Source organism: Aphanomyces astaci, assembly GCF_000520075.1.
Source record: "Aphanomyces astaci strain APO3 unplaced genomic scaffold supercont1.5, whole genome shotgun sequence".
In the NCBI taxonomy this organism is placed as follows: domain Eukaryota; phylum Oomycota; class Saprolegniomycetes; order Saprolegniales; family Verrucalvaceae; genus Aphanomyces; species Aphanomyces astaci.
The window spans coordinates 1,860,943-1,874,354 of record NW_009798268.1 but is presented as its reverse complement, the minus strand read 5'-3'; the positions used below and the strand labels follow the sequence as shown (position 1 = coordinate 1,874,354).

General features: G+C 45.6%; 3 protein-coding genes across 3 annotated transcripts; 2 read left to right on the top strand and 1 right to left on the bottom strand.

Annotated features, from left to right (window-relative positions):
* The first annotated feature begins 1,456 nt into the window (after nt 1-1,456).
* Nucleotides 1,457-2,475, top strand: H257_03320 (hypothetical protein). Its single transcript, XM_009827331.1, has one exon. It carries the CDS (start codon nt 1,463-1,465, stop codon nt 2,438-2,440), a length of 978 nt encoding a protein of 325 aa, XP_009825633.1. The 5' UTR covers nt 1,457-1,462; the 3' UTR covers nt 2,441-2,475.
* H257_03319 (hypothetical protein) lies at nt 1,465-4,101 on the bottom strand (the record flags this gene model as incomplete). The annotated part of the gene is made up of 1 exon (XM_009827330.1): nt 1,465-4,101. One exon carries the CDS (start codon nt 4,099-4,101, stop codon nt 2,452-2,454), a length of 1,650 nt encoding a protein of 549 aa, XP_009825632.1. The 3' UTR covers nt 1,465-2,451.
* Nucleotides 4,102-7,133: 3,032 nt separating this feature from the next.
* H257_03318 (hypothetical protein) lies at nt 7,134-13,376 on the top strand. The gene is made up of 11 exons (XM_009827329.1): nt 7,134-7,586; nt 7,676-7,780; nt 8,055-8,171; nt 8,236-8,651; nt 9,005-9,077; nt 10,334-10,387; nt 10,448-10,690; nt 11,921-12,107; nt 12,486-12,699; nt 12,952-13,041; nt 13,122-13,376. The coding sequence occupies exons 1-11, from the start codon at nt 7,164-7,166 to the stop codon at nt 13,333-13,335; spliced, it is 2,136 nt and encodes a 711-aa protein (XP_009825631.1). The 5' UTR covers nt 7,134-7,163; the 3' UTR covers nt 13,336-13,376.
* Nucleotides 13,377-13,412: the final 36 nt, after the last annotated feature.

The following is a 13,412-nucleotide window of genomic DNA, read 5'->3' as shown; positions in this document are numbered from 1 at the left end:
GTCTACATTCCCTTGCTTGAGAGCACCAATCGAGGTCACAACTGGATTCATACGGAGGTATGCACTGTACTCGGCAGACGTTCCGACATGCATTCGATTGAGCGACAAGCGTAGCTGGTTGACCATGTGGGTTGTCTCGCGCAGCCCCCATCCCCATTCCATGCAATCTGCAATCAAATCGCTTTCGATGGAGCCAAGTTCGATTAGCTTATTGAGGCCACCAGATTGCTTGGGCTCTCCAGCATACGCGACACCAGCCACAGCACACTCAGCAACGTCCTGCAGTACTGACAGGACACATCCGTACGATCCGCTCGGCCACTGAACGTCTTCATGATGCTCCAAATTGCACCTCTGTACGTGGTCCATTCATCGCTTGGAGGTGCATTCAAGGTCTCGATAAAGTAAACAGCCCATGCTTGCCGCTTGGTCTGTGTGTCGACGATGTACTCCGGGCTTGCAGTGTGTTGCTGTGACGCCTTGTTTGGGCGTCTTTGCTAATTTGCATAGTCGTGGTGTTGGCGCTCTGATAACCTCCAAAGGCTTGGCGGTGCTCTTCGACTTGCATGTTGGTTGTCACGCATACTTCTTGGTTTTGTTCAAACCACTCGTTTTCGCGGCGACATGACAAATTTGAATGATTTCAAAATTTAGTAGGTGTTTAGTAGTGCGATGAGTTTAAAAATTAATCTTCAACTCACTATTGAGAATCTAGTAACCCAAGCCGTGTTCTAGTAACTTGCCGTCATCTGTCGTATATTTTTAATTCGAACTTGTATATTATTTCAAAGGCAGTGGTCGACCTGGATATGGATGCTTTTCAATGCGCCTTAGCCCATAACTATTGCAGTTCAACGCCAATTCCAAAGCCACACCCCTCACCCTACGCACGCTATCATTCCCCGTAGGGTGATCTATTTTGTTTTGTAATTGCAGCTCTACAAAAATAGTTATGGGAAAAGGCCCGCCAATCCTTTGATCTTGCCCAAACGTACAGTACCGGTACACATAACATCGCTTGAGTTGAAGAGTGTATTTCCTCGCTCGAACCCAAAATTGTGAAATATCTACCACTTCCCGTTCAAAAACGTCAAAAAACATTTGGAATGATACTTTTTAAGCAAGTCAAATTCGAAAAAAGACAAGGAAATATTGTGGATTCGGTACAAATGATCCATACCCAAATCACGAATAATCGACACTATTGGCTAATCCAATTTTGAGTGGATTGGATTGGCTCTCACAGAAAGGGCAAGTATATCCAACCAATCAGAGATCCAGCATGATTCAATATTGATTCGACAAACCACGCGAATTTTGGAAGTTTAAAGGCGAATTCACAAAAACAATTGTCCCCATCTTTACACTAACTATTTATGAAAATGTCTGGAAATATATGGCAAAATTCATCGCATCGACAGGGATTGGTGGATGCTTTTTCACGACGAATTGGAGTTTTGAGATGGCCCGCAAGAAAGTCGGCGGCCATCCCACCGGCGACCTCGTCGCGGCCACCGTCTCGGCTGCGTTTCCAGGCACTTTGGTGGTCAATCAGTCCGAAGTGTGTTCGCTTTGGGCAGGCTATGGCAGTATCTACCGCGTGAGGTTGAGCTCGGGGGTCTCCGCGATTGTCAAACACATCACACCACCTCACGACAGTTCGTCCATCTCAAACGTCCGTAAGGTTCGATCTTACGAGGTCGAAGGGTACTTTTACGCCAATCTCACAGGTGATGTTGCTGCGATTCCTCGACTGCCTCGCCCATATTCGATCGTGTCTGCGGACAACTCGTTTTGCTTTGTCCTGGAAGATCTGTCAGTGGAGTTTCCAAAAATGTTCCACTCGCTTGGCGGGCCGACACTCCGAGCCGCGCTCACATGGCTAGCTCAATTCCACGCAACGTTCTGGAACTGCGACGATGGCGGAGTGGCCGACGACGGTGGCTACTGGTATCTGGCCACACGACAAGACGAGTACGAAGCTCTTGGCGGTGACGATTTGTCCGTTAAGCTCCGCGCCCATGCGGCTTGGATTGATCAGAAAACGCGGGATCCCCGATACGAAACCCTTTTGCATGGAGATGCCAAGTCTGCGAACATGCTGTGGCGCGACGAAACGACTTGTGCATGGGTGGATTTTCAGTACGTCGGTCGAGGTCTGGGAGCAAAGGACGTGGCGTACTTGCTCTGTTCCAGCAGCAATCGGTCGGAAGTGGCCAACAAGGCAGACGACCTGTTGCTATGGTACTTTGGCGAGTTTGAATCTGCGATGATGTTGGCAGGCCACGATAGCCGCGGCTACACCATTGACCAGTTCCAAGGACATTTCGACTGGTGTTTGCTAGACTATGTTCGATTCATGGCCGGGTGGGGGTTCTGGGGCAACTACGAATGGGCCATCCAGCGAACCAAGTCGTTGTTAACAGAATTACAATGTTAAGAATTCTAACTCTAGTAGTACGATTCGGCGTAGAATTGAAATTTAGTAGAGTTGCATGGGTTGGAGGAACGGGAGTGACATAGGTGCTGCAGTTCCTTTTGGAGCGCCTGTGGGCCACAATAAAATATCCCCACGGTGACCCCCGGGTGCTTTTGCTCGAGCTCGTCCAAGATATGTGACCACTGGGGCCGCTCGTTGCGAAACTGATGGAGGTGGGCGGCTTGCTCCAAACTGTTGTTTGGTTGGGTTACGTACAGCCGCGTGTCCAAATGTGAGTCGCCATGCGCATCCAGGTCGCGCAAAGTCTCGTCAAACCATTCCAGGGCACTTTCATGTCTCGTGACCCAGTGAAAGTACATTTTCTGCGTGTCACAACGCACGGATGGTCGTCTAGTGATGGGGCTAGGGCTGGTCGAAAAGAAGTCGCGCAGCACGGACATGAACGGCGCCGCCCCGGATCCCCCTCCGATCAACACCACGACACGAAAGCGGCGGTATTCCACGGTCGGCCCCCCCACCGGTCCGTCCAGATGAACCTGGGGCCATGTTTCGTCGTCGTCGTCGTGAAGGGCATACGTTGTCAGGTGTTTTAGTAGGGCAGACGTCCAATCCCCCGCCGCTTGGATGCGGAAACTCAAGTGGGGGTCGCTGGGGGCGGACGAAATGGAGAATGGGTGCCATTCATGTCGACCGAGCATCGGCACGTTGAGGTACACAAACATCCCTGGTACAAACACGAACTCGGGAGGCTTGACGAGATCCAACGCGACGGCATCGGGAAACAGCCGCACGTGGTGAATGGTCATGGGTGTGGTCCACCGCTTGAAGTACCGCCTCCGACGCTCCAAAATGTACAGCACCAGCGGCGGAGCGATCCACAGGAACGCCTGGGGGGGTTGAAACCATCCCGTGGCCCCGTGCATGCACGTGACAAGCAAAAACGGTAACAAGAGCATGTGGGTACACCAGAACGCATTGTGGTAGCGGCGACGACACGACAAAAAGAACGAAGGGGGCAGTGCCACTAACAACAGCACAAGTAAAACCCCCCCAGTCCACATAGGAAGGTCCGCTGCGACTTCAAGGAGGGGGGGCAAGTGGGGGCGTAACTGGGGAACGTGGCGGACGTAAAACGACGAGTCCAAGTCGAGTTGGTTGGTCACTGTGTACGTGTAGGCAAGGTTCACGACGTGGGCAGCCGAATGTGTCAAGGCAGACACAAACACGGCGTAGCCACATAGTTTATGGAGCTTCATGTGGTGCTCGAGGGGGAACACACGCCACAAGAATGGCTGTGCCTTGACGAAATGCAGGATCGACCGGCTCAAGAGCAACAGGGCCAAACAGCAATTCACCACGACCACTTGGGCACTGCCTTTGGCCATACACATGCCGTAGCCGACGACACGGTCCCACGGAAACAACGAGCATTTCCACCAAAACGCCGTCGCGTTTAACAGCACGTATACGGCCAGCGACCAAATTTCTCGCTTGTTGTGCACGAACAGGCATTGAACCCAGCGTCCCGATGCTGTGTTGATGGCGCTGTTGGGCTTGTGGATTGGCTCGCGTGAGTCGACCTTCTTAGCGGGGGGTGGCGTCAAAGCAACATATTGGTCGAATAGAACTCCACCCTTACGACGAATTGAGTCCCCTTCCATTCTGTTTCGACAATGAGCTACGACATTCAAATGTTACTTGGTGGACAATAATAACACAGCTTGTTCTGGTACAGCACATCCAGCCAGAGCAGCTCGGTTGTACGTGGCTACTTGTGGCAGGATGCATCACATTGACGCAAGGCGCAATCGAATTTACGTGATGACGTTTCAAGTACCGGGAACAATCGAACGAGCATCCCATGAATAAGCCAGCGTAATTCATGTACTACGTAGTAATAAGTACTAGTGTATAGCATAACGTTAGTTTATGCCGTAATTATTACTGTGCCGCCGATGCTTGGTGAGTTATCTCACTGGACGCAATCGTATTTACATAACATCCCCCCCGTTCACCACATCAACCCCTAACCTTAACAAGCCGCCAAATGTAAGCCGCTTTGCATGCTATCATCAAATGTGCAATATTGGACGGCGTTCAATGTTACTTCGATGACACTGTAGCGTTTGATGCTGCAAAGCACACCACTCGATACACCGGTAAGCTTAACGTTAAAGTTACCATTAAATTCGCCCAACGACGAAATGAAATACAGTAGGGGGACTGTTGGTGCTGTACACCTTCGACCCAAGTCAACATATGGGGAGTACTTGAGTGGGAAGGTCTGGAATAGCTGTCTTTTTTGTCACCCCCACGTGCCTAGGAAGGTGCCATAGGTCATCCATGCCAGCCTGAAAGTGCTTGCTGGGCGCTAGCTAGGTCGACAATATGACATCTGAGTACGTCCAAATCTCAGAATTCCGATGGCTAATTCCTATTGGATCACATCACGGTATATAATCTATGACCGAACGATGCCGTGAGATAAAATACAGGTGCATACAGTTGTACTGTATCTCAGGTGGCCCACGTGTTGTCGCTTGTGAACATCGGAAGGTCACGCCCACCTACTCGGCCATGTTCTAGGTATTCAAATCCCCTCCATTTATCCATTATAGATTGTACAACCCAGTTTGCAGTTGTCTACAACAACATGGTGAATCCTATGTTAACTCGTTGCGTCCAAGAAAGACTACGCCCTCCCCCCATATGGACAGATTCGACCTGACGACATTGCCCCAGCCCTCCGCACAGCCACCGATGAGATGGTCTTGGAAATTCGAACTCCTTAACCAACGCCGGCCAGCCTCCCCATGACAACACACCAATTGTCCGAGATATACTGCAGCTACGCCTGGAAAAGGCTCGATTGCTCGGGTTCAACTCGTATGCCGACATGTGTGCAACCAACCCCCCCTGCCAGTACGTTGCTATGCAAGTTGTTGACCCATTCTAGTATACACGACGGGGTCATAGGTGGGCGACAATGCAGTCAGTTTGATGTCGTTCTACGACGTGGAGAGTTTATTTCGGCGATTTGGCTTAACAGTAAAACAGGATGCAGCTCGCACTCACGTTAGTATGCAAAACGTATGTTCATATCTATACTTCGAAGTACAATAATAGGATTGTTGAGTATTTATATTCTTTAAATTATTTTACTTTATATTAAGTACTACGTAGTACTTTGTAAAACGAATGATTAAATCTATATTATTCTCAAAATAATACTCCCATTTGAAAAAAATAAACAATAATGTTATAAAAAAAATTGACAGTGTGAATTAGAAAAAAAAAAATTATTTCCCAACAAACCACAGCAACGTTCAGTTGTTGTGAACTCGAACCAAATGTGATGAACGAAGTGGTCGGCACGATCCCAATGATCTGTGGGCATGTGATCGCACACGAATCGCTGCTAGACCACTTGTACGAGACATTGGTCGCGGGAAGGAATTTCATGGCTGCTCTACTGTACGTGACTGCCCTCGACATGACAATTCACAATGTGGATGCCTTCAATTCGTGAATGAAAGATGTATTGCTTCAGCGACTCTACGAACGGTAAAGCTATATATATATCCGTTGGAAAGATGAGTTATTCTTCTGTTTTCAACTCTTTGTAGATATTCCGTCCTGCCGTTCGAACCACGAAACCAATTCCAGTGTCGATTTACCCACGTGTTCGAAGGCTTGAATGCGGCTGGCATGTACAGGTATAATAATATTCTGACATCAACGACACATCACCTGTCGTTATAGTGAGGAGTGTGCTTATTCTTCATGAAAACCAAAGATGCAGGATATATATGTACATACACGGAGAAGTTTGGACCTATCACGTGCTAGCTGTACTTTGGAAAGACAATCAGACGGCAATTGCAAAATCACTCTAATATACTACTAACGTTACCAGGAGGAGTACGTAGTAGTTTGATTTTGCAAATACAAAGCGAGCCAGTGCACTACTACAGGTAACGTTGAACCCCCTGTAAGAATTGAAAAATATCCAAATACCAATATCTCGAAACAATTAGCGCTATTAATAGGGTCGGCAAACGATTATTTATTCAAGCGATTCTCGGTAAGTACCAGGGTGTAGCCATAGGGGAAGTCGTGATTCGTTGTCTTTTCAGTTACTACGTAGTAGTACTCTGTTCAGATAACCTGTCAAATATTATACCATTCGTGTGCAATCATGGAATTTCTCGACTACCTAACTGTACTTGACTGTGCTTGACTGTACATACATGTAAAGTGAATTCTGGTTGGACAAATGTGATGAAGCGTAATTTATAGCGTAACGCTATCGTCACGGTACTTACTGTACAAAATTGAGTCGATTACTAGCACCACGTAGTATTTCACAGCAGACGGCAGTAGCATCGTGATTTGGTTCTACCGGTAGTTCAAAGTGTACTAACAGTAAACTGTAACTTACTATTAATAGTACTACGAAGTACTTGGACGTAGTAAATACTAGTACTACTGTACTAACAATGCTCCTTACCAGTAAATACTGTAAATACTGTACCAGCTAACACAAGTCGACGACCCTTTCAACTTTGGATTTGCACTGAAAGGGCGTGGCTAACCTCGCACAATACATACATGTGGTGAGTGTGGGCTGGGTGAACCTGCACAACTTAATTTTCTCAGACGTGCGCATGAATTTCAACGTTGTCTGTCCGTGGCGTTATTCTGTGGTTCATTGCCAATTGGCATGGTGGAGTCCAGCAGCGACAGGTACCTCCCCACGGGGTTCGGAGCATGGGACTGCGGCCTGCCACCCTACCAGAGCTTTCGCGCAGAGGATTTTGGCCCGGCAATTCGAGCTGCCATCGACGACATGGTGCTCGAGCTGAACTCGATGGAGGACGACTTGGCCAACCCCGACATGGACCTGACGTGGTCCAACGTGATGGACCGCGTCGAGTTCATCGACGATCCACTGAGCCGCCTGTGGAATGTCTTGTTCTTCCTCTGCGGGGTCGTCGATACCCCAATATTGCGCACGACTATGGCCGACCTACAAGCCGAAGTGCTCACGGTGCAGAGTCGCCGGAACCAAAGCGCAGAGATCTGCCGCGCCATGGAAGCGCTCCGCGCGAGCGCCGAGTGGCCACACTACTCGGTGGAGCAGCAGGTATTGTTCCTATAGTCTTAAAACGACAGATGCGACGACAAACAACGGACTTGATTTCTTTCGGTTAAATTATCTTGCTTGCTTTGTAGCGACTGCTTAACCGAGCCATTTTATCGGCACAATTAGCTGGCGTGCGATTAGATGCAGTCGACAAATCTCGCGTCAACGATATCAAGCTACGGCTGTATACGTTGGTACGCACTTCAATATATATATATATATATACGGATATCCCCCTGACTTTGGAACGGCTAAATTTCAATAATTGGTGGAAACGAATAGTACGGTACGGTATTAAAGGGCCAATGAAAGTGAAAACTTATAACTGTGATTCCTTATGTACTGTCAAAAATACATTTTTTGGCCTGTTTCAAACTCGGGGGGAAATCAGTATATATATAGTGAATCAAACTCAGGGGGAAATCAGTATGTATATAGTGAATCCTACTATATTCTGTTTGTTGATAGCAACATCAAACGTTCGCAAACAATGTATCGGACGCAACGAAAGCTTACTCCAAGCTCATTCGAGACAAACACGAACTCGACGGCGTGCCCACCGTAACGCTGGCCGTCCTCGCCCAAGTACATCTCCACCACCATCTGCAACTGTATCTCAGTTTCCGTCCGTCAAAATGTATGTATGTAGAACGCCGTGGCTTCGGGCATATGTGAAGCCACGACAGAGCTCGGCCCGTGGAAGCTATCGCTCGACAACGCGGTGGTCCTATCTATCCTTAAACACTGTACAAACCGAAGCCTTCGCCAAGAAGTGCACCGGGAAAATACATCAAAAGCCAGCGCGAATCCGTTCAATAACATCCCCGTGATCGAGGAAATCCTGGCACTACGACACGAAGAGGCTCAGTTGCTGGGGTATCACACGTACGCCGAGCTGAGCTTGGCTTTGAAAATGGCGCCGTCGGTGCTGGCGGTCGAGAAGATGATCAATGATCTCCGCGATGTTTGCTTTCCGGCTGCCCAAGCGGAGTTGGCTCGACTGAATGATATGGCAAGTTCCTGTGGCCACGACTCGCCCCTCGAGCCATGGGATGTCGCGTACTGGTATGGTGCTGTATGCTAGAGAAATAGTTTTTAGGCTACTTGCGCTGATTTACCCGAAGCAATTCACACCATTTTCACACTATTTGGAGCAGCCACACATCAATTTTCGATGGTGTGTGCACGTGTTGGATTGACCACTTTTGAAAGTGTGGTGGCTTTTGATTGTTCGATCGAGAGTGTCGTCGTGTGTCGATTTTGGTTGGTTGAGTGATGAGTGTGTCCTGTGGTGTGAAGATGATTCAAATATATCCTCCGAAGGATATATATTTATATTTTGTATTAATTCAATTTTATCGTAGTTTGATTTGTGTATAGATATTTACCTTGTGGGGATGGGTGTGTTAATGTGATAGGACGGAGCAACTCAGCAGGAAAGAGTACGCTGTGGACGACGAAATGCTGGCCATGTATTTCCCCCTCGACACGGTTCGTAGATCTGACAAAATGAACGGAATCATTGGATTTGCCTTTGAAATGTACAGAATCATTGTATTTCTTCTAAATTGAACGGACTCATAGTGTTTAAAATAAGGGTGCGTCTGGTAACATTTCAAAAATAATATTCCATTTTCTCGCAAAATCGGATTAACCAAAATAACATTTTCAAAATGGAGGTAAAAGGTCGTCCATTTTGTAATATGGCGTTTTGGACCTCTTCAACGAGTAAATCCCACTTGGAATTTCAATTTTGATCAGATTTGTTGAATTTGGCCTCAAAATGGCGTTTTGGGCCTGAATATTGTAATATTTTAAGAACATTGTAATATTGCCTTCTAATTGAACTATAACATTGAATTTGCCTTCTAAATAAAAAGAAACATTGGATTTGCTTTCGAAATAAACAGAAACATTGTATATTGCCTTCTAAATGAACCATTGAATTTGCCTTCTAAATGAACGAACGCATTGGATTCGCCTTCTAAAAGAACAGGATCATTGTATTGGCTATTTCATCAATATTAAGGGTTCGTCTGGTAACCGGAAATATTGCAATATTCAGGCCCAAAGCGCCATTTTAGGGCCGAATTCAACAAATCTGATCAAAATTGAAACATGTCTTGCTTGCATAGGTTTAACCCAAATCCAATAATTCCACGTGGGATTTACTCGGTGAAGAGGTCCAAAACGCCATATTACAAAATGGACGACCTTTTACCTCCATTTTGAAAATGGCATTTTGGTTAATCCGATTTTGCGAGAAAATGGAATATTATTTTTGAAATGTTACCAGGTGTACCCTAAACTAACTATGCCGTGAATTATATTAATTCGATCGTCGATACTAGGTGTTAACCGGGCTGTTTGAGTTGGCGTTTGACCAAAACGCCATATTACAAAATGGACGACCTTTTACCTCCATTTTGAAAATGGCATTTTGGTTAATCCGATTTTGCGAGAAAATGGAATATTATTTTTGAAATGTTACCAGGTGTACCCTAAACTAACTATGCCGTGAATTATATTAATTCGATCGTCGATACTAGGTGTTAACCGGGCTGTTTGAGTTGGCGTTTGACCAAAACGCCATATTACAAAATGGACGACCTTTTACCTCCATTTTGAAAATGGCATTTTGGTTAATCCGATTTTGCGAGAAAATGGAATATTATTTTTGAAATGTTACCAGGTGTACCCTAAACTAACTATGCCGTGAATTATATTAATTCGATCGTCGATACTAGGTGTTAACCGGGCTGTTTGAGTTGGCGTTTGACCTGTTTGGCATCCGCGTGGAGGTAATAAATTATTACCGTGGTTCAACCACCCAAACTTAATATATATTTGTTAATCTGCAGGCAGCAGACGGCGCCGCGGAAACGTGGCATCCTGACGTGCGTTTCTTTCGCATTCGGGCGATGGAGACGCCAGGGACGCCTGTGATTGGTCAGTTTTTCCTGGATCCATATGCTAGACCAGAAGGCAAACGACACGGCGGGTGGGTGTCGGAGGTGGTCAGTCGCAGCAAAGTACTGGGAACTCCCCCCGACCAGCCTATTCGAGTGGCAGTGTTTAACATTGTATGCAACCTCGTTCCCCCAGTACGTATGCTTCGACGTACATTCTTACTCGTTAATTATGTTTATACTACTCTGGTCCTGTATGTATTGTCACGTTTCAATTTCGGACACTTTGCACGAATTTTGGACACACATTTTTATGCATTCATAACGACAAAGTTGGCACGAATGAATTGCGCCATGCTTGAGATGACGACGCCTTGTGACATGGGGACTTACTTCTGTTGGGTTGAGATTTGAGATGGGTAACTGACAGTTCATTCAGTTTGACACTATTACGAGTAGATAGCTCCGTATGCCTAATCTATATATATACCCCAAACGAACATGCCTGTAAAACCTGATACAACTCCATATGGTCGGGATGAGTGTTCCAACGGGTTCGGATTCACTATTTCGACTTGTTTTTGATTGCCTAGAACGAAATTATTGGAGAATTTTGACCAATATAAAGCGACTTGGCTTTTGCCACCAAAGCGTTCTATTTTGACACCATACACCATTTTGGGTACAACTCGATAAGGCAAAATATCGTGGGTACTGACTAATCCTGAGCTTATCTGGGTTTTTTCTCATTGCCATTTTAATTGCTGTACAGTATGGTATGTTCAACTCAAAATGTTTTCCTTCAGCGGTTGGTTGGAGGAACCGAAATTTACGTTTGTCACTGCATTTCAAAATCCATTCTTTTAGCCAATCGTAATGCAGATTTGATTCGTTTTAGCCAATCATAATGCATTTCTTGATTTTTGTTGGCGATTTCAACAAATATCCCTCCAAAATGGCAAAACTTTGGGTGAAATGTTCAATATTTTGTACTACTAAATTTACTACTACTACCCAGAGACGTGAAGGATGAATTGTTTTACTTTCCACGTGAGCAGCACATACCAGTGTGCTATAGAACATTCTCGTGTTAATATATATATATATATAACAGGAAGGTACAGTAGTTTGTGCCAAGCTCCTGTATGGAATTGCGTGTCGACATGTATATATATTTTTATTATATTCTGGATGTGGTACGACTTTCCAGACGAATAATAAAAATCGCTCCCACCATTGGTCAATCGTGAAACTATTCCTCTTCGCTGATTGGCTATATTTTTTTACTTCAACGAAGCCAATGAAATATCGCGACGTTTATATGTTTTTACGAATAATCCAATGGTGGGAAAACTCTGTTGCAAGTGTTACATGACTGACTTGATGTGTATTGGTTAGTGGACTTATATATTATATACCCTATAGGTAGCGACTACGACTCCGACTTCAATGACATTTGCGGACGTCGAGCATTTGTTTCTAAGCTTTGCATTTGGGCTACGGTCGGCGTTAACTTGTGCCGAGTATTCGCGGGCGTCTGAAAACAACGGGGTTGAGTGGGATGCACTCGAGATCCCGACGATGCTGCTCGTGAATTTCTGCTACCACCGCGGTAAAGTGTTATATATTCAAATACATGGACACATGTTGTATTTTAACGTCGGCACGACGTTATCCCGTGCGGCGACAACTGTGACGTGATATTGTAATAATCCCATTACCCAACTATATATTTGGACTACTTTTGTGCTGATTCTTTGCCAAATCTATCGATCGAGTTTTTGTACTGACTTTTGTATGTAAAAAAAGCGTGGTCTGTGCGGATTGGTATCACACTAAACACTAATTCGACGTTGAGTATGCTGGTTTCCTGCAATCTGATTGCCTAAATCCGATGATTCTTCTGTAATACATTTGGTTGTGTCGATCGATTCATGCATTCTCCATGCTGCTCAGTTTAGAATAAACACATAAACAATATATATCGTAGGCACGATGCAACGCATTTCAAAACACGTTGTCACAGGCCACCCCCTGTCACATGACTTGTTCGACAAGCTCGTGGCTGCGAGGCGGTTCATGGCGGCCACGAAATTGCTGCGGCAAATGCACCTGTCCGCAGTTGATATGGCATTGCATCATTATTACGACCCGAGTTCCGCAGCAACGACCCTGCAACAAGTCCAAGACAGTATTGCCCAACGGTATTCGAGACTCGATCTTCCTGATATATATATATATATGTTTTGTATATAGTCATAATATCTATATTATTTGTTTTTTATATAAAGACATAATATATATAGTGTATGTTATGTTATATATATATATACAAACATAATGTATATACTATATGTTATGTAGCATACAAATATAGAATATGTGTTTTATATGTATATATTATATACATATGTATATATTGCGACTCAATTATTTGCTCAACGAGCGAGCTGTAGGTTTTGTGTGCTGCCGTTGTCGCCCGACGACCGATTCCTATGCTCGTTTGGCCACCTATTTGCTGGCTTGTATGCGGCCGGGTATTATAGGTACGCGCCACCACCTGAAATATAATATATATATATATATATATAAATATATATAAATAATATCGTTATAAATGGGGTAGCTACAAGTGGTCGGCAATGCTGTCGGCGGATGCGTATGCTGCGTTTGAGCAAGTTGAAGGGGATGTGACAGCATGGCGGGCGTTGGGCCGACACTTCCGCGACACAGTACTAGCCCGCCTCGGGGTTGATCATCCACTCGTGGCATTCGAGCAGTTTCGGGGGCGCCGGCCATCCCCAGACCATTTGCTTCAGTTGTATGGAGTTTCGCAGTGAATTTTGCGTTTAACGATATATAACAAGAGAGGCTGTTTGAATGTGGGGGGGGTCAATAGCCTCAAAGAAGCTGCCCG